The sequence below is a fragment of the Melospiza georgiana genome, chromosome 2, assembly GCF_028018845.1.
Source record: "Melospiza georgiana isolate bMelGeo1 chromosome 2, bMelGeo1.pri, whole genome shotgun sequence".
Taxonomy (NCBI): Eukaryota; Metazoa; Chordata; class Aves; order Passeriformes; family Passerellidae; genus Melospiza; species Melospiza georgiana.
In genome coordinates, this window is record NC_080431.1 from 423491 (window position 1) to 443028 (window position 19538).

At 61.6% G+C, this 19538-nt stretch overlaps 3 protein-coding genes across 3 annotated transcripts; 2 read left to right on the top strand and 1 right to left on the bottom strand.

Annotated features, from left to right (window-relative positions):
* Positions 1 to 2407: 2407 nt before the first annotated feature.
* Positions 2408 to 4091, top strand: LIPT2 (lipoyl(octanoyl) transferase 2). Its single transcript, XM_058045708.1, has 2 exons — positions 2408 to 2917; positions 3768 to 4091. The coding sequence occupies exons 1-2, from the start codon at positions 2431 to 2433 to the stop codon at positions 3998 to 4000; spliced, it is 720 nt and encodes a 239-aa protein (XP_057901691.1). The 5' UTR covers positions 2408 to 2430; the 3' UTR covers positions 4001 to 4091.
* Positions 4092 to 8499: 4408 nt separating this feature from the next.
* Positions 8500 to 8956, top strand: KCNE3 (potassium voltage-gated channel subfamily E regulatory subunit 3). The gene has a single exon (XM_058045711.1). It carries the CDS (start codon positions 8500 to 8502, stop codon positions 8788 to 8790), a length of 291 nt encoding a protein of 96 aa, XP_057901694.1. The 3' UTR covers positions 8791 to 8956.
* A 5388-nt stretch (positions 8957 to 14344) lies between these two features.
* Positions 14345 to 15571, bottom strand: LOC131097030 (pre-mRNA-splicing factor 38A-like). The gene has a single exon (XM_058045705.1). The coding sequence runs from the start codon at positions 15540 to 15542 to the stop codon at positions 14580 to 14582; it is 963 nt and encodes a 320-aa protein (XP_057901688.1). The 5' UTR covers positions 15543 to 15571; the 3' UTR covers positions 14345 to 14579.
* Positions 15572 to 19538: the final 3967 nt, after the last annotated feature.

The window sequence follows — 19538 nt, forward strand, 5'->3', positions numbered from 1 at the left end:
ACAATACAGATTTTACCAGGACTCAAAGGCCACCTCTGCTGTACACAGGATTTTCATCCCAGCCCTCACTGGAGCCAGGGTGGTGCCCTTGGCTCTGTCTGCAGCTCTCTGTGAGCTGTGCCAGGCACCTGTTCCACAGCCACCACCACTGTCCCCCCTGCTCCTCCTGCTGCTGGGCCCTGCCTGCATCGCCCCTCAAGGGCTCTCCTGGCATACAAAACTCTCCAAGGAATTGCTGGGGAGTGCAGAGGCTCTGCTGGCGCTTAAGGCACCCAGAGGAGAAGGTACAGCACCATGAACACCACTGAGAGCTTTGGAAGCACCCCAGCCCTGAGAGGGGGATAAAAGGCGAGCCACCCATGGCCCCTTGCACGCCATTTCCTGTCACCTTGTTTTTACAAGTTTCTCTAAGCCTTCTGGTGTTTACATTCTCGTAACGAACTTCCTCACGTGCTTTATGTAAATAACTCACTGTTTTGCCTTCTTTGACAGAGGAAAAGAAAATTGATAGACTGTTGGTTTGTTGTCCAGTGTCATTGGAGAGGTGGCACCGTCACGTCCAGTCAGGATTAAACTTCCCTCTCTTTTGCCTTAGGAAATCCAGTGTGTCTGTGCCTTTCTGTTTCGTGTCCTAAAGTGGCAATTTCCACCCGGCTGAAAGGCAGGATGTGCACAGAAAATGTGCACAGAAAATGTGCACAGAAAATGGACAGTCCAGGATCAGGGCAGCAAATTGGGCAGTGCAGGATGTGCACGGTGAATGGGGCAGTGCCAGCGCTGCTGACGAGGGTCCCGCGGCTGTGACACACAGCTCCCCTGTCCTACGCAGGCAGGAAGGGCCCCGGGCTTTGATCCCCGGCCAGCAAGGGGGGGCTCAGCCATAAAAACAAGGAAATGACCGGCTGCACACACGCTGCTGTGTCTGTCCTGCCAAGGCAGAGAGCTGGAGCAGCCCTCCCGGAGCTGCTGAGGCGATGATCCCACCCCTGATGTGGGATCCTCAGGCTGGCTCCACCAATTCCTGGTGCTTTTTCCCCTCCACTTTTTCTCCTCTTCATTGAGAAAACAGCCTAACAAAGAGAAGCACTTTTCCTTCCCTGCAATAACACAGAAATTGACCTTGTCAGCCAATGTCTAAATTACCTGTGATGACAAAGGGCAAATGACCAGGGAGGTGTGTTCTGATAAAACAGTAACACAGTGAGTGCTCTGTAAAATCAGGACATACATATTTCACACACTGGATAAGCTGGAAGGGCTGCGGGCTGGCAAAGTTTGCTCAGGTTTTAATGGTTCACTCATTAGCGGTTCGACCAGATTTGTGCATTTCCTACATTTGGAGTAAGAAGCTGGGGTGGGAACATTTCCTCTTTCACAGTCCCAGAACTGCGGCCCTCTCCAGCACCTCGGCAACACGAGGGCTTTATTTACACTGCACAGCCTTGAGGTGCCAGCGCAGAATCACACAAAGGGAAGGGCTGGAAGGGAACTTGGAGCTCCTCCTGTTCCACCCCCTGCCATGGGCAGGGACACATTCCAGTGCACCAGGTTGCTCAAGGCCTTATCCAACCTGCCCTGGAACACTTCCAGGGCTGGAGCATCCACAATGTCCTACTTGTACCCCAGAATCCCGATTTTAGCCTGCTTTGTGATTGCCCAGCTGCTCCGGGATGTCGTGTGCACACTCCCTGCCCTCACCCCCTGCTGTCCCCCACCCTAGTGCCCCGTGTCCCACATCCTGTGGTGACAGAGGCCCTGTGTCTCCCGGCTGTGCCCTTCCTGCGGCCCTGGCCATTATCAGCCACCCGCAGCCCTGTCGCCTCCTTATCCCCTGTCCCCTGTGTGTCAGCCCTGTCCCTGGGCACCATCTGCCAATCCCAATCCCCCCATCCCGGTACCCTCCTTTGGGCCATGTGCTGTGTCCCCAGGCCCTGCTCCTGTCTCTCCAACCCCAAACCCGCATCCCGTGTGCTGCTGTCCCCTCTGCCCTGTCCCCCACGTCCCACTCACCATGTCCGTGCCCTGTCCCCCATGCTCTGCCCCTGCACCCCTGTTCTCCATGCCATCCCCGTGCCCCACCATCCACTCCTGTCCCCTGTGCCCTGCTCTCCCCTCCCTGTCCCCATGCCCTGCCGTTCCCCACGGCCGCCCAGCGGTGCCATCCCCAGCGGAGCCCGTCCCCCTGACCGCGTCCACATGACCCCGCTGTCCCTATCCCCGCCTCCCGTTCCCTCCCCGCCTCCCTTCCGTCCCCGCCTCCCTTCCGTCCCCGTGCCCGCTGCTTTTCCGTGTCCCCGTGTCCGCTGCCCCCGTCCCCTGCCCGGTTCGGCGCTGTCCCCGGGTATCCCGGCCGTGTCCCGGCTGTCCCCGGGTATCCCGGCCGTGTCCCCGGCCGTATCCCGGCTGTCCCCGTGTCCCCCCGGGCCCACCATGTGCCCCCGGGCCCTGTCGGTGCGTGTGCTGCGGCTGGGCGCGGTGCCGTACGCGGAGGCGCTGCGGGTGCAGGAGCGCTGCGTGGCGGCGCTGCGGGCGGCGCGCCGGGGCCCGGGGCAGCCGGAGCCGGTGCCGGTGCCGGTGGCGGCGGAGAGCGTGGTGCTGAGCGAGCCGCTGCAGCCCGTGTACACCTGGGGGCTGCGGGGCGCGCCGGGCGCGGCGGCGGCGGCGGCGCTGCGGGCGCGGGGCGCGGCGCTGGTGGCGGCGCGGCGCGGCGGGCACATCACCTTCCACGGGCCCGGGCAGCTGCTCGCCTTCCCCGTGCTCGACCTGCGCCGCCGCCGCCTGCCCCTGCGCGCCTACGTGGCCGGGCTGGAGGCGCTGGTGCTGCGGCTGTGCCGCCGCCTCGGGCTGGGCGCGGCCCGGGCGCTGCCGCCGCCCTACACCGGGGTCTGGATGGGCGACAGCAAACTCTGCGCCATCGGTGAGCGGGGACGGCCCCGGGAGCGCGGCGGGAGCGTGGAGCCGGGCTGGGCACCGGGGGTGCTCACCGGGAGAGGAGAAGCTCCAGGGAGAGCTCAGAGCCCTGGCAGGGCCTGAAGGGGCTCCAGGAGAGCTGCAGAGGGACTGGGGACAAGGATGGAGGGACAGGACACAGGGAATGGCCTCCCAGAGGGCAGGGATGGGTGGGATATTGGGAATCAGGAATTGTTCCCTGGCAGGGTGGGCAGGCCCCGGCACAGGGTGCCCAGAGCAGCTGGGGCTGCCCCTGCATCCCTGGCAGTGCCCAAGGCCGGCCTGGACCAACCTGGGATATGATGGGAGGTGTCCCTGCCCATGGAACTCCTCCCAGCCCAACCCAGCCCATCCTGCGATTCCCTGGGCACAGGGCAGGGCACTGCGGGAACCTGGAGCTGCAGGGGTGGGACCGGCACGCAGGAGAGGGGGACAGCACAATCTGGAGCCCCTGCAGCCCATCTGGCTCCCAGCACTGGGCACCCCTTGCTCCCAGGGCTGGCTGCAGCCCGGTTCCCTTGCCCCTTCCCTTGCACCCCTCCACATCCTGCACCTCTTCCCGGGACCCTGCAGCCTGGATTTGGGGCCCGTTGGAAATTCCAGGGGTGTGAGGCGCTGGGGGATGCAGGGCTGGGGTGGAGGGTCTGGGCACGCTGCTCCCCATCGGCCCCAGTTTTGGGGGACCTGTCAGGAAACTCAGTGTTCGGGTTTCCCCCGGCAGAAGGGAGCGCAGCGTGGTGGGGAGGGTGTTCTCAGTGCTCTGGGCGGCGCGGTCACTCGGTGTGATGGAGCTGATGGGATGCGCTCTCGCCCCGCAGGTGTGCACTGCGGGAACCACATCACCTCGCACGGGCTGGCGCTCAACTGCTGCACCGACCTCTCGTGGTTCGAGCACATCGTGCCCTGCGGGCTGGAGGGCAAGGGCGTCACCTCGCTCAGCCGCGAGCTGGGGCAGCACGTCGCCGTCAGCCAGGTCCTGCAGCCCTTCCTCGACTCCTTCCAGGAGGTGTTCGAGTGCGCTTTGGTCTCCTCAGAGGACCCCGGGGACTAGGACCGCTGTGCTGCCTCGGCCGGCTCTGTTGGTGCCAGGGCAGCCCCGGGGATCTCTTGTGAGACAATTCTTGTGCCTTTGCCTGGGCACTGTGAGTGGACCGTGGCACAGGGTTTCAGGCTGCTGCTGGAGCATCCAACCCTGCCCTGTGAGTCTCCATCCCTCGGCTGGCACCTCTGGGGGTACCACTGACCATCCAAAGCTGTCCTGGGGCTGTTTGCTTCAGCCCTGTGAGTCTCCATCCCTTGCTGAGACCTCTGTGGGTGCCACAGTCACTTGCGGGGGAAGTACCCAGACAGTTGCTTTTGTGGGACTTTTTTCTGCTTTTTGCCCCACCGGAATTAGAGATTTGTGTGAATGCTCATGAATTCACATGAATGGATTCACTGGGTCATCCTTCCCTTGCTGGCGGATAAAAAGACATTTTATATATAAAGAGAGTTGCTGGGAACTTTGGCTGCCAATCCTTTTCTCATTTACTTACCCCAAGGCTTTACCGATGCCAACCTTTTCCACACCCTGAGCCCATGGAAAACCCTCACGTGGCAGGGATCCTGGCGCCAGGGAGGGTGGAAGGCGGCTGTGAACCCCGGTGGAGAGGCCACTGTGGATGCAGTGGGAAAGGGGCAGGAGGAGGAGGGAAAAGGCTCGCTGTTCTGGGGGCTCCCCTGCCCCACAATGCCTGACCCCAGGCAGAGCCCCTCGCTGCTGTTCTGGGGGCTCCCCTGCCCCACAATGCCTGACCCCAGCCAGAGCCCCTCGCTGCTGTTCTGGGGGCTCCCCTGCCCCACAATGCCTGACCCCAGGCAGAGCCCCTCGCTGCTGTTCTGGGGGCTCCCCTGCCCCACAATGCCTGACCCCCAGGCAGAGCCCCTCGCTGCTGTTCTGGGGGCTCCCCTGCCCCACAATGCCTGACCCCCAGGCAGAGCCCCTCGCTGCTGTTCTGGGGGCTCCCCTGCCCCACAGGCTCTGGGCTCTCTCTGTTCCTGCCCAGCTCTGGCAGCTCCCTGTGAGCGCCCCGTGGATGCTCGGTGGGGCTGGGAAGGGGGAAGTGGAGCAATGGAGCCAAAAAGGGGGGAATGGGGCAGGCTGAGCTCCAGGAGGGCACGGTGAGCAGGAGGAACATGCCCGAGCAGGCTCTGTGCCATGGGAGGGCTCGGGGACAGGGACACGGACAGGGACAGGGACAGGGGCAGGGACAGGGGCAGGAACAGGGACAGGGGCAGGGACAGGGGCAGGGACAGGGGCAGGGAGAGGGACAGGGACACGGACAGGGACAGGGACAGGGACAGGGACAGGGACAGGGGCAGGGACAGGGGCAGGGGCAGAGGCGGGGACAGGGACAGGGACAGGGGCAGGAACAGGGACAGGGACAGGGACGGGGACAGGGACAGGGGCAGGGACAGGGACACGGACAGGGACAGGGACAGGGGCAGGGAGAGGGACAGGGACAGGGGCAGGGACGGGGACACGGACAGGGACAGGGACAGGGACAGGGACACGGACAGGGACAGGGACAGGGGCAGGAACAGGGGCAGGGAGAGGGACGGGGACAGGGACAGGAGCAGGGACAGGGACAGGAGCAGGGACAGGAGCAGGGACAGGGCAGGGACAGGGGCAGGGGCAGGGGCAGGGAGAGGGACACGGACAGGGACACGGACAGGGACAGGGACAGGGACAGGGACAGGGATACGGACAGGGGCAGGGACAGGGACAGGGACAGGGACAGGGACAGGGACAGGGACACGGACAGGGACAGGGACAGGGACAGGGACACGGACAGGGGCAGGGACAGGGACAGGGACACGGACAGGGGCAGGGACAGGGACAGGGACACGGACAGGGACAGGGACAGGGACAGGGACAGGGACACGGACAGGGACAGGGACAGAGGCAGGGGCAGGGGCAGGGGCAGGGACAGGGGCAGGGACAGGGACAGGGGCAGGGACAGGGACAGGGACAGGGACAGGAGCAGGGACAGGAGCAGGGACAGGGGCAGGGACAGGGGCAGGGGCAGGGACAGGGGCAGGGACAGGGACAGGGACAGGGGCAGGGACAGGGACAGGGACAGGGACAGGAGCAGGGACAGGAGCAGGGACAGGGCAGGGACAGGGGCAGGAACAGGGACAGGGACAGGGACAGGGACAGGGGCAGGCACAGGGACAGGGGCAGGCACAGGGACAGGGGCAGGGACACGGCCCGGGAAGCGTGTGCGGGGCAGCGCCGCTCTCCCGCCCCACAGAGCCCCATAAACCCCGTGAATCCCCACGGAGCTGTCCCGGCGCTGGGTCCGGCTGGCCGGGGCAGGTGGCTCTGCCCGGGAAGGGGAGGAGGCTGGCGGCGCTCCCAGCCCGCCGCATCCCTCCCTCGGTCCCTCCCCGCCGGCCGCGATGCTCGCTCAGTCCCGCTCAGCCTGGCAGCGCGGAGGGCACACGAGGTGAGTGCGAGCCCCTTCCCGTGCCCGGTGCCCCCTCCTCACAGCCCGTGCCCCATCCGTGGGTGCCCTCCTGGGACAAACCCAGACCTTGCCCCAAACCTCCCCATTCAGCCTGCTGCAGTCAGGAATGCAGCCAGGACCGACCTCGTCCCCGCGGGCCCGTGCCTGCTCGGCCCCTTCCTCCCCGCCCTCCTCCTCCTCACAGCTGGGGTGTCCTCCTGGGAGGTGCCCCCCGAGTTTGGGGCGGCCCATTTCGGATCAGCTGCCCCTACAAGGGTAGGAGGAGGTGCAGCAGGCAAGGGGAGCTGGTGGGGCACAGGCTGGACCCTGGGGGGACAACAGTGGGGACTGGCATGTCCCAAAGGAGGGCACACTGTGTCCCAAGGGGTGGCACACTGTGTCTCAAAGGAGGGCACACCGTGTCCCAAAGGGTGGCACACCGAGTCCCAAAGGGTGGCACACTGTGTCTCAAAGGATGGCACACCGTGTCCCAAAGGGTGGCAAGGATGGCACACTGTGTCCCATGTCCCCTCCTGGCCGTGCCTGCCCCAGGGCCCCAGCAAGCTGTGAGGGGAGCCCAGGGGGCTGGCAGGAGGGCACCAAAGGAGGGGTGGCAGGTCACAGGGGCCTGGCCCCCACAGGGAAGGGAGATTACCAGGGAGGTTTAGGGCAGCAAGATGGGCTCACAGCGATCTGTGGGGAGCTGTGCCAGCTCTGCACCCTGCAGCGGGGCAGGACACCCAGCATGCCCACACATCCCTGGGGAAAGCACACTGTGAGCCCTGGGGACAGCTGTGTCCCCACATTGTCCCAGCCCTGGGGACGAGAGAGGGGCAGGCAGCTGCCCCAGAGCCCCGGGAGATTCATCTCCTCCAGGGAACGACTGAAATTTAGGGACAGGGCTCCTGGGAATGAAAGGGCTTGGTGCTGGGGTTCCAAAGGGTTTGGCTGCTGGGGTTCCAAAGGGTTTGGTGCTGGGTTACAAAGGGTTTGGTGCTGGGGTTGCACAGGGTTTGGTGTTGGGTTACACAGGGTTTGGTGCTGGGGTTGCACAGGGTTTGGTGCTGGGGTTGCACAGTATTTGGTGCTGGGGTTACAGAGGGTTTGGTGCTGGGGTTCCAAAGGGTTTGGTGCTGGGGTTGCACAGGGTTTGGTGCTGGGGTTCCAAAGGGTTTGGTGCTGGGGTTGCACAGGGTTTGGTGCTGGGGTTACAGAGGGTTTGGTGCTGGGGTTACACAGGGTTTTGTGCTGGGGTTACAGAGGGTTTGGTGCTGGGGTTACAAAGGGTTTGGTGCTGGGGTTACAGAGAGTTTGGTGCTGGGGTTCCAAAGGGTTTGGTGCTGGGGTTGCACAGTATTTGGTGCTGGGGTTACACAGGGTTTGGTGCTGGGTTAGAAAGGGTTTGGTGCTGGGGTTACAGAGGGTTTGGTGCTGGGGTTGCACAGGGTTTGGTGCTGGGGTTGCACAGTATTTGGTGCTGGGGTTACAAAGGGTTTGGTGCTGGGGTTACGGAGGGGTTGGTGCTGGGGTTGCACAGTATTTGGTGCTGGGTAACAGAGGGTTTGGTGCTGGGGTTACACAGGGTTTGGTGCTGGGAATGAAAGGGTTTGGTCCTGGGGTTGCACAGGGTTTGGTGCTGGGGTTACAGAGGGTTTGGTGCTGGGTTACAAAGGGTTTGGTGCTGGGTTACAAAGGGTTTGGTGCTGGGGTTACAAAGGGTTTGGTGCGGGGGTTGCAAAGGGTTTGGTGCTGGGGTTACAAAGGGTTTGGTGTTGGGGTTCCAAAGGGTTTGGTGCTGGGGTTACAGAGGGTTTGGTGCTGGGGTTGCACAGTGTTTGGTGCTGGGTTAGAAAGGGTTTGGTGCTGGGGTTGCACAGGGTTTGATGCTGGGGTTCGAAAGCGTTTGGTGCTGGGTTACAAAGGGTTTGGTGCTGGGTTCCAAAGGGTTTGGTGCCAATGGGTTTGGGCCCCCTGCTCTGCAGCAGAGGAGCGCTTTGGGGTCGGCGCTGTGCCCCCATTGCTGTGAGTGCAGCCCCCGCCCCGCTGCCCGTGCCCGCAGGCCATGGAGCGCACGAACGGCACGGAGCCGTGGCAGCGCAGCCTGCAGGCCGTGCTGAGCGCCCTGAACCGGAGCCTGCACGGGGCCGTGCCGTGCCCGGGGCAGCCCCCGGCCGCGCCGGTGCCCCGGGACCCGCGGCGCGACGCCAACGCCTACATGTACATCCTGTTCGTCATGACGCTCTTCGCCGCCACCGTGGGCAGCCTCATCCTGGGCTACACCCGCTCCCGCCGCGTGGACAAGCGCAGCGACCCCTACCACGTCTACATCAAGAACAGGGTCTCCATGATCTGAGCCGGGAGCGCCGGGCCCGGGGGCACCGTGCCGGGCACGCCCTGCTCGTCACGGGATGCGGCAGGGCTGCTGGAACACCCCGGAGCTGCTGGGAACACCCCAAAACCGCTGGGATCCCCTTGGAGCTGCTGGGAACCCCATAGAGCTGCTGGGATCTCCATAGAACTGCTGGGAGCCCCTTGGAGCTGCTGAGAACCCCCCAAAGCTGGAGGAACGCGACCTGCGAGCCGGTGCTGGTCCTGCAGCCCCACCTGGGCTCCAGCAGTGTCCAGGGGTGCTCCTGGTGCTGAATCCCTGCGGTGTCCGAGCTGGGATGCCCTGCTGCCCTGCAGGGAATTAAAGGAGCTGCTGGGGTCGCTCAGGGCTCCTGTGTTTGTGCCCCGAGCCAAGGGAGGGTCTGGGGCAATCCCTGGGGCACGGCTCTGTGCCAGAGCCCGGGAATGCTGAGAGGATGAAGCTCTGCCTGTGAGAGGAGAAATCCCCGGGATGGGACACATCCCTGGGATGGAGCGGGATGGGAGAAATTCCCGAGATGGAACGGGATGGGACAAACCCCCCGGATGGATGGGATAGGGCAAATCCTCGGGATGGAGAGGGATGGGACACATCTCCGGGAAGGGACACATGCCCCGGTCTGGGACACATCCCCGGGCTGGAGGAGCCCAGCATTCCCATCCGGACGCTCTGTCCCTCTCTCCGTCTGTCCCTCTGTCCGTCAGTCCCTCTGTCCCCCTGTCCCCCAGTCGCTCCGTCCCTCGGGCGGCGCTGCCGGAGCCCCGGGCGCGCTGCCGGATCCGGCCGAGCGGCTCCCGGCGTGTCCCAGCGCCTCCGCGGGCTCCGGATCCGGCCGTGCCGGGCTCTTTCCTGCTTCCTTCCTGCCGTCAGCTGTCGCTCTGGCCTTTTGTACCGAATGCGGCTCCCAAATGCGTTTTCCATGGGCTGGGGGGTGGAAGGGGATGTTCTGGGGTCCTGCTGCCCTCCTGGGCTTTGGGCTCCCCTGGCTCGGGGCTGGCCGTGGGGTGTGAATGGCCGGGGCAGTGACTGTCCCTGTCCTTCAGAGCCGGCTGTGGGGCAGCGCCCGTGTCCCAACCTGTCGCTAATGGCATAATTAGTGCCTCTAATTGCAGCTAGATTAGCTGGCCCGCGGGAGCCCTTCCGCCTGCATTCCAAGGTCAGGCACGGCCGCAGTGCTGAGCCCAAACAGTGACGCCAAGCCCTGATCCGAGGAGTAACAGTGGATGTGTGTTTGGGGCAGGGCTGGAAACCTTGGCACCGGCAGGGCAGCAGCCTAGTGACCATTCCTGCTCTGCTGTGCCCTTGGATTGGCCACAAACCCGGAGCAGGGGGAATGGGGAGCCCGGCCTGGGCTGATCCCGGCGGGATTCCCGAGGCAGGCACGGTTTTATGGGTGCAGGTGTCCTTGGGCACAAACCCGGGATCAGGGGGAATGGGGAGCCCTTTCCAGGGCAGATCCCGGCGGGATTCCCGAGCCAGGCAGGGTTTTATGGGTGCAGGTGTCCTTGGCCACAAACCCGGGGCTGATCCCGGCAGGATTCCCGAGGCAGGCAGGGTTTTATGGCTGCAGGTGTCGCCGGGCACAAACCCTGGATCAGGGGAATGGGGAGCCCTTTCCAGGGCAGATCCCGGCGGGATTCCTGAGCCAGGCAGGGTTTTATGGGTGCAGGTGTCCCCGGGCACCTGGCCCCAGCGGGAAGCGGCTCCGCTCTGCTCATCCGGCACCTGCATCGCTGGGAAAGGAAAACAAAAATCCTTTATCTGCACACAGAGCAGGGGAACCGGGCCAGGAGGGACAGAGACACGCTGTGCTGCTCCTTTTCCTGCACCTGCTGGGGTTTGGCCTCCTCCAGCACCGGCACCTCCAGCGGGATGGGCCATGGAGCAGCCAGGGCCGGGAGGCGGGACATGGATGGGATGGGATGGGATGGGATGGGATGGGATAATGGGATGGGATGGGATGGGATGGGATGGGATGGGATGGGATGGGTTGGGATGGGATGGGATGGGATGGGATGGGATGGATGGGATGGGATGGGATGGGATGGGATGGGATGGGATGGGATGGGATGGGATGGGATGGATGGGATGGGGGCTGGATGGTGAGTGTGGTACCCCAAAACCCCCCCCAGTCAGGTGCAATTCTTGCTTTTCCCACTTCTCAGAGAGAGGGATGAATCTGCTGACTCCAGAATCTGATGCTGTGACCCAAGGGGGAAATCCCTGTTGAAGGATAGCATGCCATAAACATTTGGGGGGAGAAAAATAAATGCTGCTCATCCCTAATCTGGCAGATTCTGAGGGTGGAAATCCCTCCTGCAAGGCACAGGAGGTCAGCAGAGGTTACCCACCCGATCTGCAATCCACTGGCAGCTCCACTGTCCATCCAGAGGAGTGAAAATTCGGGAGATCCGGACCAGGGCAGGGCAGGGCAGGGCAGGGCAGGGCAGGGCAGGGGGACTGGGGCGGCCGGCTGGAGCCACCAGGCCGGGTGACGAGATGCCAGTGCCACCTTGTGGCAGCTGCCTCGGGGTCCCGGTGTCGCATGCCTTGGCTGAACCCCCACATCCAGCTGAGCAAATTGCAGCTGCCTACATTTGGGTTCGACCAGTGCAGATAGGAAAACCCATCAGGCTCCCGGGAGGCCGATATATCGCAGGTTTGTGTGCCGGCACAGAGCAGCAGATCGCGGGCCAGAGGGTGCCTGGACAAGGACAAAAGGACATGGGAACCTGTGGGAATGGGGCTGGCCTGGGCTCGGCGGATCAATGCCGGCTCGTTGGGGCAGCAGGAGCCTCAGGAGCCGCTCTGGGGCTGCTGCTGTGATGCTGATAAGGAAGGCACCGGGGGAAATGATAACAGCTCCGTGTCGCCGTAGGGCACCAAGGAACACAAGCGCGCACCGCTGTTCTCAAGGTGAAGATAAAAATAAGTTCATTTTCTGACTCCAGCATTTATAGATTTCCAAGAGTGACAGTGCCACCTCTCCAATGGCACTGGACAAACCAACGGCCCATCAACTTTCTCCTCCTCCATAAAGGAATGCAAAACAATGAGTTACTTACAGAAAGTGTGTGAGAAAGATTGCTACAAGAATGTCACCATCAGAAAGCTTAGGAAATCTTTAAAAAGATTTTCTGCTGCCTCAGGTCCTGCTGGCTGGGAGAGGCTGGCACAGCCTCACTGAGCAGGGGAAACTCTGCTCCAGTGCTGAAGTGCTGAATTTGCAGGCAATCCCAGCATGGGAAGAGATGAGAATCTTGACTCCTCCATGTTTCAGAGGGCTGGTTTGTTATAATATTTTATATATATAATATTAAAAGAAAATGATGTATTAAAACCACACTAAAGAATAGAAGAAAGGATTTCACCAGAAGGCTTGGAAGGAAAGGAATGCAATGGAATGGCAATAATATCTGGTGACTGACCAGAGAGTCCGAGACGGCCGGACTGTGATTGGCCATTAATTAATGAGACCAATCAAAGATGCTTCTATTGCGTTCCACAGCAGCAGATAACCATTGTTTACATTTCATTCCTGAGGCCCCTCAGCTTCTCGGGAGGAAAAGGTCCTGAGGAAAGGATTTTCCATAAAACACATCTGTGACACTGCAGGGAGCAGGCAGAGCCCAGGTGTGGGTGCTGCCCAGGGCAGGGCTGAGCCAGCCTCACATCCCCGGCGCTGCCGGGATTTGCTGTGTCACTACCAGGGACAGCGAGCGGGGTGCTCAGGAGACAGAAATAATAAAATTTTAACCCAAAAATCCTGCGCCGGGGGCGGCACTGAGGGGCTCAGCAGCTGCAGGAGCACCTGGGGGTCACCCTGCACAGCCTGGCGAGACCGGGAGTGCTGGAAAAGCAGCTGGGATGGCTCGGGAGCTCCGGGCTGGAGCTGCACTGTGTGGAATAAATGAATAAATGGTGGAAATTGCCATGGAAACCTCAGGATGTGCTGAGGTTTGAGATGTACTGCTTGAGACCAGTGACTTGCCCCATCACGGGGCTCCTCCATCGCGGGGCTGGTCCCAGTGCTGTGTGCTGGGTTGGGGTGTGGGACAGCCCTGAGGATGCTGATGGGGTGGGAGACACCCGCCTCTGATGCTGAGGTGTGCCCCAGCGCTGCTGGTGGCAGCAGGACACGGGGATTGTGTCCCTGAGCCCCTGAGCCCAGTGAGAGCCCAGCTGCAGCCCTGGGGACACAGCAGCAGCGCCTGGAGAGAGCCCAGAGGGGGCTCCAGGGTGAGCAGAGGGATGGAGCAGCTCTGCTGGGGAGGCTGAGGATGGGGATTGCTCAGGCCAGGCTAGAGGAGCTCCAGGGTGAGCTGAGTGTGGCCCTGCAGCACCTGGAGGGAAGAGAGACTCTGTACAAGGGCTCAGGACAAGTCTGCCTCAAACCGAGAGAGAATGGATTTAGATGGGAGGTTGGGAGGAATTCTTTGGCCCTGGATGCCTGGCAGTGCCCAGGGCCAGGCTGGACACTGGGGCTGGGACACCCTGGGACAGCGGGAGGTGTCCCTGCCACAGCAGGGGTGGGGCTGGCTCTGGGCTGGTCCCATTGTGGCCCCGTGTTTGCCCTGGCAGGCCCAGAGCAGGGTTCCCCTGGTGCAGGACACAGAGCAGGGTTCCCCGGAGGAACAGACCCCACATTTCCAGACAGGAGAGAGCTTGCTCCAGCCCTTTGCCTTGCAATATTTTTGCTTATTAAGACTTCTAAGTGAATTTTTAAGGATAACATTGACAAAATGGAGGCCTCAGAAAAATTCATTGAAGCTCAAACCAGCTTGAGGCTTTCCCCCTTCCTTCAGTTGTACGTGCATAGATCGTGCAAAACGAAACAAAATTGCTGTGAGTAGTAAATTGTTCTGACAGGGCATCACCTTTGAAACCGAACTCTGGTGCTAAGTGCAGGTGATTAACGTGATTAGGTGTGAAGGAGCCATAAGACATACTCGTTAATGCCCCTGTCTTTACTTCTCTGCTTATTCCAAGTGTTGGACCCTGGTGAGCTACAAAAAGTGTGGTTTTTGCCCCAGCAGTGACTGTGCAGTACATGGCAGAGAATATATATATTTTTCCTTTTGCTTAATAGTACTTCAGACCTTTCTGAAATGTGCTGCAGAGTCTCCTGCAGGTTGTGACCCCAGAGCTCTGCTTCTGGCAGTGACTTCCTATAAATAGCTGTTTTTTTACATATATGATGTAATAATTTAAATGATGTAAGCAATCCAGGCCAGGGCTGCTGGGGGACCTGCAGGGATGAGGAGCAGGGATGCCCTGTGGCACAGCCAGCTCACCCAAAAAGCCCAAACAGCCAGAAACCCCAGCAGAGCCGGTGCTGCTGTCCCTGTGTGCCCCAGCAGGGTGTGTTCCCAGGGCCACTGTCCCCTATCTGCCCCCTCCTGCTGCAGCTGCACAAGGGCAGCAGCCTTTTCCACGGGGAGCTGCTGCCCGCTATTTTCAATCTTTTTTATTTTTTTTATTTTTTTTGAAAGGCAAACCTTTCTTTTTTTATTGCTCTTAAAGTTTTTACAGGCTTCAAGAAAAACAATTGAAAAAACAACTTTCAAATTCTATCACAAAGATGAGTAACTAACTACATAAAAAGTATCCTTAGCTTACTGTTAATAAAAAAATTCAAGACAACAAAATGAGAAAGATGGTAAAAGAAAGGGACTGCTAAAGCAGCCAGCAGAGAGTCAGCTGTCCTGTGGAGCACACTGGACAGCATCAGACTGCAGCTCAAGGTCCTTGAACAGCGGGCTGGGTTTTGTTTCTTATTCATTTCCTCGCCGACTCTTTTTGTGACTTTTCTTAGATCTTTCAGGAGATTTGGAATGCCTTCTGTGCCTGTGGCTGCGGTGATGCCCTGGAGATTTGGACCGCGATCGGCGGCGCCGGTCCCGGGAGCGGCCGCGGTGCCGGCGGGGGCTCTCGCTGCGAGAGGCGCTTCTGCTCCGCCGGGAGCGGCTTCTGCTCCGCCGGGAGCGGCTTCTGCTCCGCGGGGAGCGGCTTCTGCTCCGCCGGGAGCGGCTTCTCCTCCGCCGGGAGCGCACGGCCGGGGAGCGGCGCGGCTTCCCCGGGGCCCTGCAGGCCCTGCTGCGCCGCTCAGCAGACGGGATCCCTTCCAGCTTCTCCTCTTCTTCTTCCTCCTCCTCGCTAGATTCCACATCATCCATGTCTTCCTCCAGAGCACTAACACGAGGCTCAAGTTGCTCAGCTTCTTCCAGAACATTCCGTTTCTGCAGTCGAGGCAGGATGATGTCACAAACGCGCTCCTCGTGGAGCAGCTCATCAATAAATTCATCCACGTGCATCAGCCCAAATTCCCCGTTCCTGTTCTGGCTTTTAATTTTGCGATAGTCGTTGTACAGCGGTTCCAGGTACTTGTAGCAGTCGACGGCAGTGCCCGTCAGCCTCATGTACAGCGCTCCAAGCATTCGGACGTACTTGAAGTCTTCGTTTTTAATGAACTCCACGATGATGTCCTTCTCGGGCTGGATCTGCAGCATCTTCAGCGTCAGGCACAAGAAGGGCGCGGGTTTAATGTTCCCTCCGTAGACTCCCCCCACGTATCTCAGCTCCATGGCCTTGTCCACCACCAGCTCGGCCGTGAGGCCGAAGCACTCCTCCTTCCAGTACCGGGACTCGTAGATGCGCGTGCGGACGATCTTCTCCACCAGGTGCTGCGGGTTGGTGCCGTGGATGCTGTGCGCGCCCTTCACCGTGCGGTTTGCCATGGTGTGGTGTGGTGTGGTTTGGTTTCGGTTCGGTTCGGTTCGGTTCGGTTCGGTTCGGTTCGGTTCGGTTCGGTTCGGTTCGGTTCGGTTCGGTTCGGTTCGGTTCGGTTCGGTTCCGTTCGGTCCGCTCCCCGCCGCTCTCTGCCGCTCCCCGCCTCCGCTTGTGCCTTTTCAGCCGCCGGCGCCGGCAGGGGCGGGGAGCCCGGTGACGCCGCGGGGAGCCCGGTGACGCCGGGGGCGGGCCCGCCCGGAGAGGCGGTGCTGGCTTGAGCGGCGCCGCCTCCTCCCGTCCCCCCGGAGAGAGAGAAGGGGGCCGGTGAGGGTTGTCGCTGCGCCCGCTCGGGAGAAAGAGTAAAAAACTCCTTGGCGCGGCCAAGTTTCAGCCCCCGCCGCCGCGAAGCCCCAACGCATCCCCCACCGGGCACGGTGCAAACGGGGCCTGCCCACAGCAGTTGGAAATCCATTGAAAGACGGCTGCTCTGCGTTTCAGAGCTGGGAAGAGCTTTGTAAATGCTGGGTATACAGGAGGCAAAAGACGCCCGTCCCTCCAGACGAACTGGATAATGGAATTCAGGCATTCCCAGACAAAAACATCCAAAGCGTGTAGGACATCAGTAAAGAACCAAAAAGCTTTGCCCATCGAAAGAACTCATAGAGATCTGTTGCTGACACCCTGCACAGCCTGGCGAGACCGGGAGCGCTGGAAAAGCAGCTGGGATGGCTCGGGAGCTCCGGGCTGGTGCTGCACCGTGTGGAATAAATGAATAAATGGTGGAAATTGCTATGGAAACCTCAGGATGTGCTGAGGTTTGAGATGTACTGCTTGAGACCAGTGACTTGCCCCATCACGGGGCTCCTCCATCGCGGGGCTGGTCCCAGTGCTGTGCGCTGGGTTGGGGTGTGGGACAGCCCTGAGGATGCTGATGGGGTGGGAGACACCCGCCTCTGATGCTGAGGTGTGCCCCAGCGCTGCTGGTGGCAGCAGGACACGGGGATTGTGTCCCTGAGCCCAGTGAGAGCCCAGTGAGAGCCCAGCTGCAGCCCTGGGGACACAGCAGCAGCGCCTGGAGAGAGCCCAGAGGGGGCTGCAGGGTGAGCAGAGGGATGGAGCAGCTCTGCTGGGGAGGCTGAGGATGGGGATTGCTCAGGCCAGGCTAGAGGAGCTCCAGGGTGAGCTGAGTGTGGCCCTGCAGCACCTGGAGGGAAGAGAGACTCTGTACAAGGGCTCAGGACAAGTCTGCCTCAAACCGAGAGAGAATGGATTTAGATGGGAGGTTAGGAGGAATTCTTTGGCCCTGGATGCCTGGCAGTGCCCAGGGCCAGGCTGGACACTGGGGCTGGGACACCCTGGGACAGCGGGAGGTGTCCCTGCCCGTGGCGGGGGGTGGGAATGAAATGAGCTTTAAGGTTTTTTCAGCCAAAGCCATCTGTGATTCCATGATTGTATCCCCGTGCAGTGCCTGCTGTCACTATGGCAACCTCTGCCAGGAGATGCTGTGGGATTGGGACGCTCCGTGGGACTGGGACGCTCTCTGGGGTGGGATACTGTGTCGGACGAGGATGCCCAGCAGGATGAAGATGCTCTGTGGGATGAGGATGCTCTGCAGGATGAGGATGCTCAGATGAAGATGCCCAGCGGGATGTGGTCCCTCCGAGCCTGCTGCTGAGTGTCAGGCAGTGCAATTGGAGCTGGTGCCGCCGGGGAGGGCTGTGATCCCCACTAATGGCTGTGGAAATGCCATCTGGAATCGCTTCTCAGCGAGCGGCGCGCCCCCAGGGCAGCTCGCCATCCGCTGCCCTGCCGGGGGAGCGCCGGACGCTGCGGGCGCTGCAGGGCGGTCCCGGGCAGGGCTGCAGCCGTCCCTGGGGCCGGGCAGTGCCGGTCGGCGGGAGCAGGGCACAGACCGCACACCCGGGACACACGGGACGTTTTCGGGGCGTTGTTTTCGCCCCGCGGCGGAGGCGGGACGCGAACCCGCGGCCCCGCTGGCGGTGCCGCTCGCGGAGGCTGCCGGGAGTTGTAGTTCTCGCGGCGTTCCCCGCCGTGCCCCGCGCGCCGCAGGGACTGCATTTCCCGTGGTGCCGCGCGGCGGGGCGCGGCCGGGGCGGGGCGGGGGCGGGCGCTCCCGTTAGTCGCCGTTGCTCCCGTTAATCGGCGCCGGCAGCGATAAAAGCCGAGCCCCGGGCACCCCGCCCGCCCCTCGGCCTCCTCCGCCTCCCCTGGCTCCGCGGGCGATGCGCGGCGCGGCGGCGGAGTGAAGGAGCGGCGCCTTCTCCGTCCTCATCCTCCTCTTCCTCCTCCTCGCCGCCGCCACCATGGGCGACAGCGGCGCGCCCGGGGACGTGAACTCCAACGTGCTGGTGTCCCGCAGCACCGGGGACGCGCAGCTGGACAAGGCCGTGTGGCAGTGGCTCAGCTGGGACAAGGTGGGCGAGCGGCGACAGCGGTGACAGCGACAGCGGTGACACCGCCCGGTCGGGCACAGCGCGGCCCCGGCTCCGGGATGGGCACGGGTGGGGTGTCCGGGTACCTGCGGCACCGCCCGGTGCTCACCTGGGCAGGGGTTGGGTCATCCCGGTGCTCACCTGGGCAGGGATGGGCATGGGGATGGTGCCATCCCCGCACCTGGAGCGCTGCCTGGCACTCACCTGGGCAGGGATGGGCATGGGGCTGATGCTCACCTGAGCAGGGGTGGTGCCATCGTGGTGCTCACCTGGGCATGGATGGAGCTGGGGGTGGATGGATGGTGCCTTCCCCACACCTGGAGCACTGCCTGGCGCTCACCTGGGCAAGGATGGGGATGGACGGTGATCTCCCCACACCTGGAGCCGTGCACCTGCCCCACCTGCTCCTCCTCGGGCTGGGGGTGGATCAGCAGCTGGTTAAAATGCTGCGTGAGTGTGTTTTCCCCGGGAAAGGCACAGCCCAGGTTCTGGCATTCCCCTTTTCCTGTCAGGAGCACTGCAGGCTCGGTTAATTCAGATTAAACCACCCAAGCCATGGTAACAGTGTGGTGTTGGAGGGTGTTTGCCTGTCCTGCGGTTGAAAGGGTTACTTTGGGTTTTCTGAGGGTTTTTTCCAGCTGGTTTGTCCAACCATCGTGGCCTGTGCTTCCAATAAATACCTTGATGCTGGGGGAGGGTGAGCTGCCAGTGCACTAGGGGTTTGGGCTTCTGGCTGCTTTTCCTTCATTTTTATTTTAGCTTTCTCCCTCCTGAGCCCCTTTTGCCTTTATTTTTATCAGCCACAGCAGGCGGCGTTGGCTCTGTTTCCTCTCCAGCCTCACCCTGCCAGGATCAAAGGGGGAGAGCTGCAGGCAGGTGCCACCTGATGGCTCTGAGAGGATGGAGCTCTCTCCTGCCTGGAAATGTGGGGTCTGTTCCTCCTGGAAGTGTGGGTTTGTTCCTCCTGGCGATGTGGTTTATTCCTCCTGGAAGTGTGGGGTTTATTCCTCCTGGCAGTGTGGTTTGTTCCTCCTGGAAGTGTGGGGTTTGTTCCTCCTGGAAGTGTGTGGTTTATTCCTCCTGGCAGTGTGGTTTATTCCTCCCAGCCCTGCAGAAATTAACAGGTGCCATCGGCACCTCCTGCCCCCAGAGCTGCTGCTGTTGTAGGAATATCCGGGGGAGGGAAGAAGGGCAGGGAGGAAATAGCATTCCTGATAACACATGTGATAACCCGGCGTGAACCCCGGTAAATATTTTATTTTTATAACGTCTCGTGAGTGCGCTGAAAGGCTTCGGCTGCTTTTATCGGGTTGTTTTGCCTTCCCTAAACACGTGTGAACGTCCCCGGGGTGTGGGAGGCCGGGGAATGTGGCAGGAGCAGGGATTGCTGCAGAGTGCCCACCACAGCCTTGAGCCCCCCTTTGCACCCTCGGCTTCCTGAGCTGCAGCGGTTTTGGTGCCCTGATAAAGGAAAAATCTATTGTGCACTCTGCTCCCAGCTGGGGGAGGCTCCTGCCCTGCGGCTCAATTGGGAATTGCTGGCTGTAATTA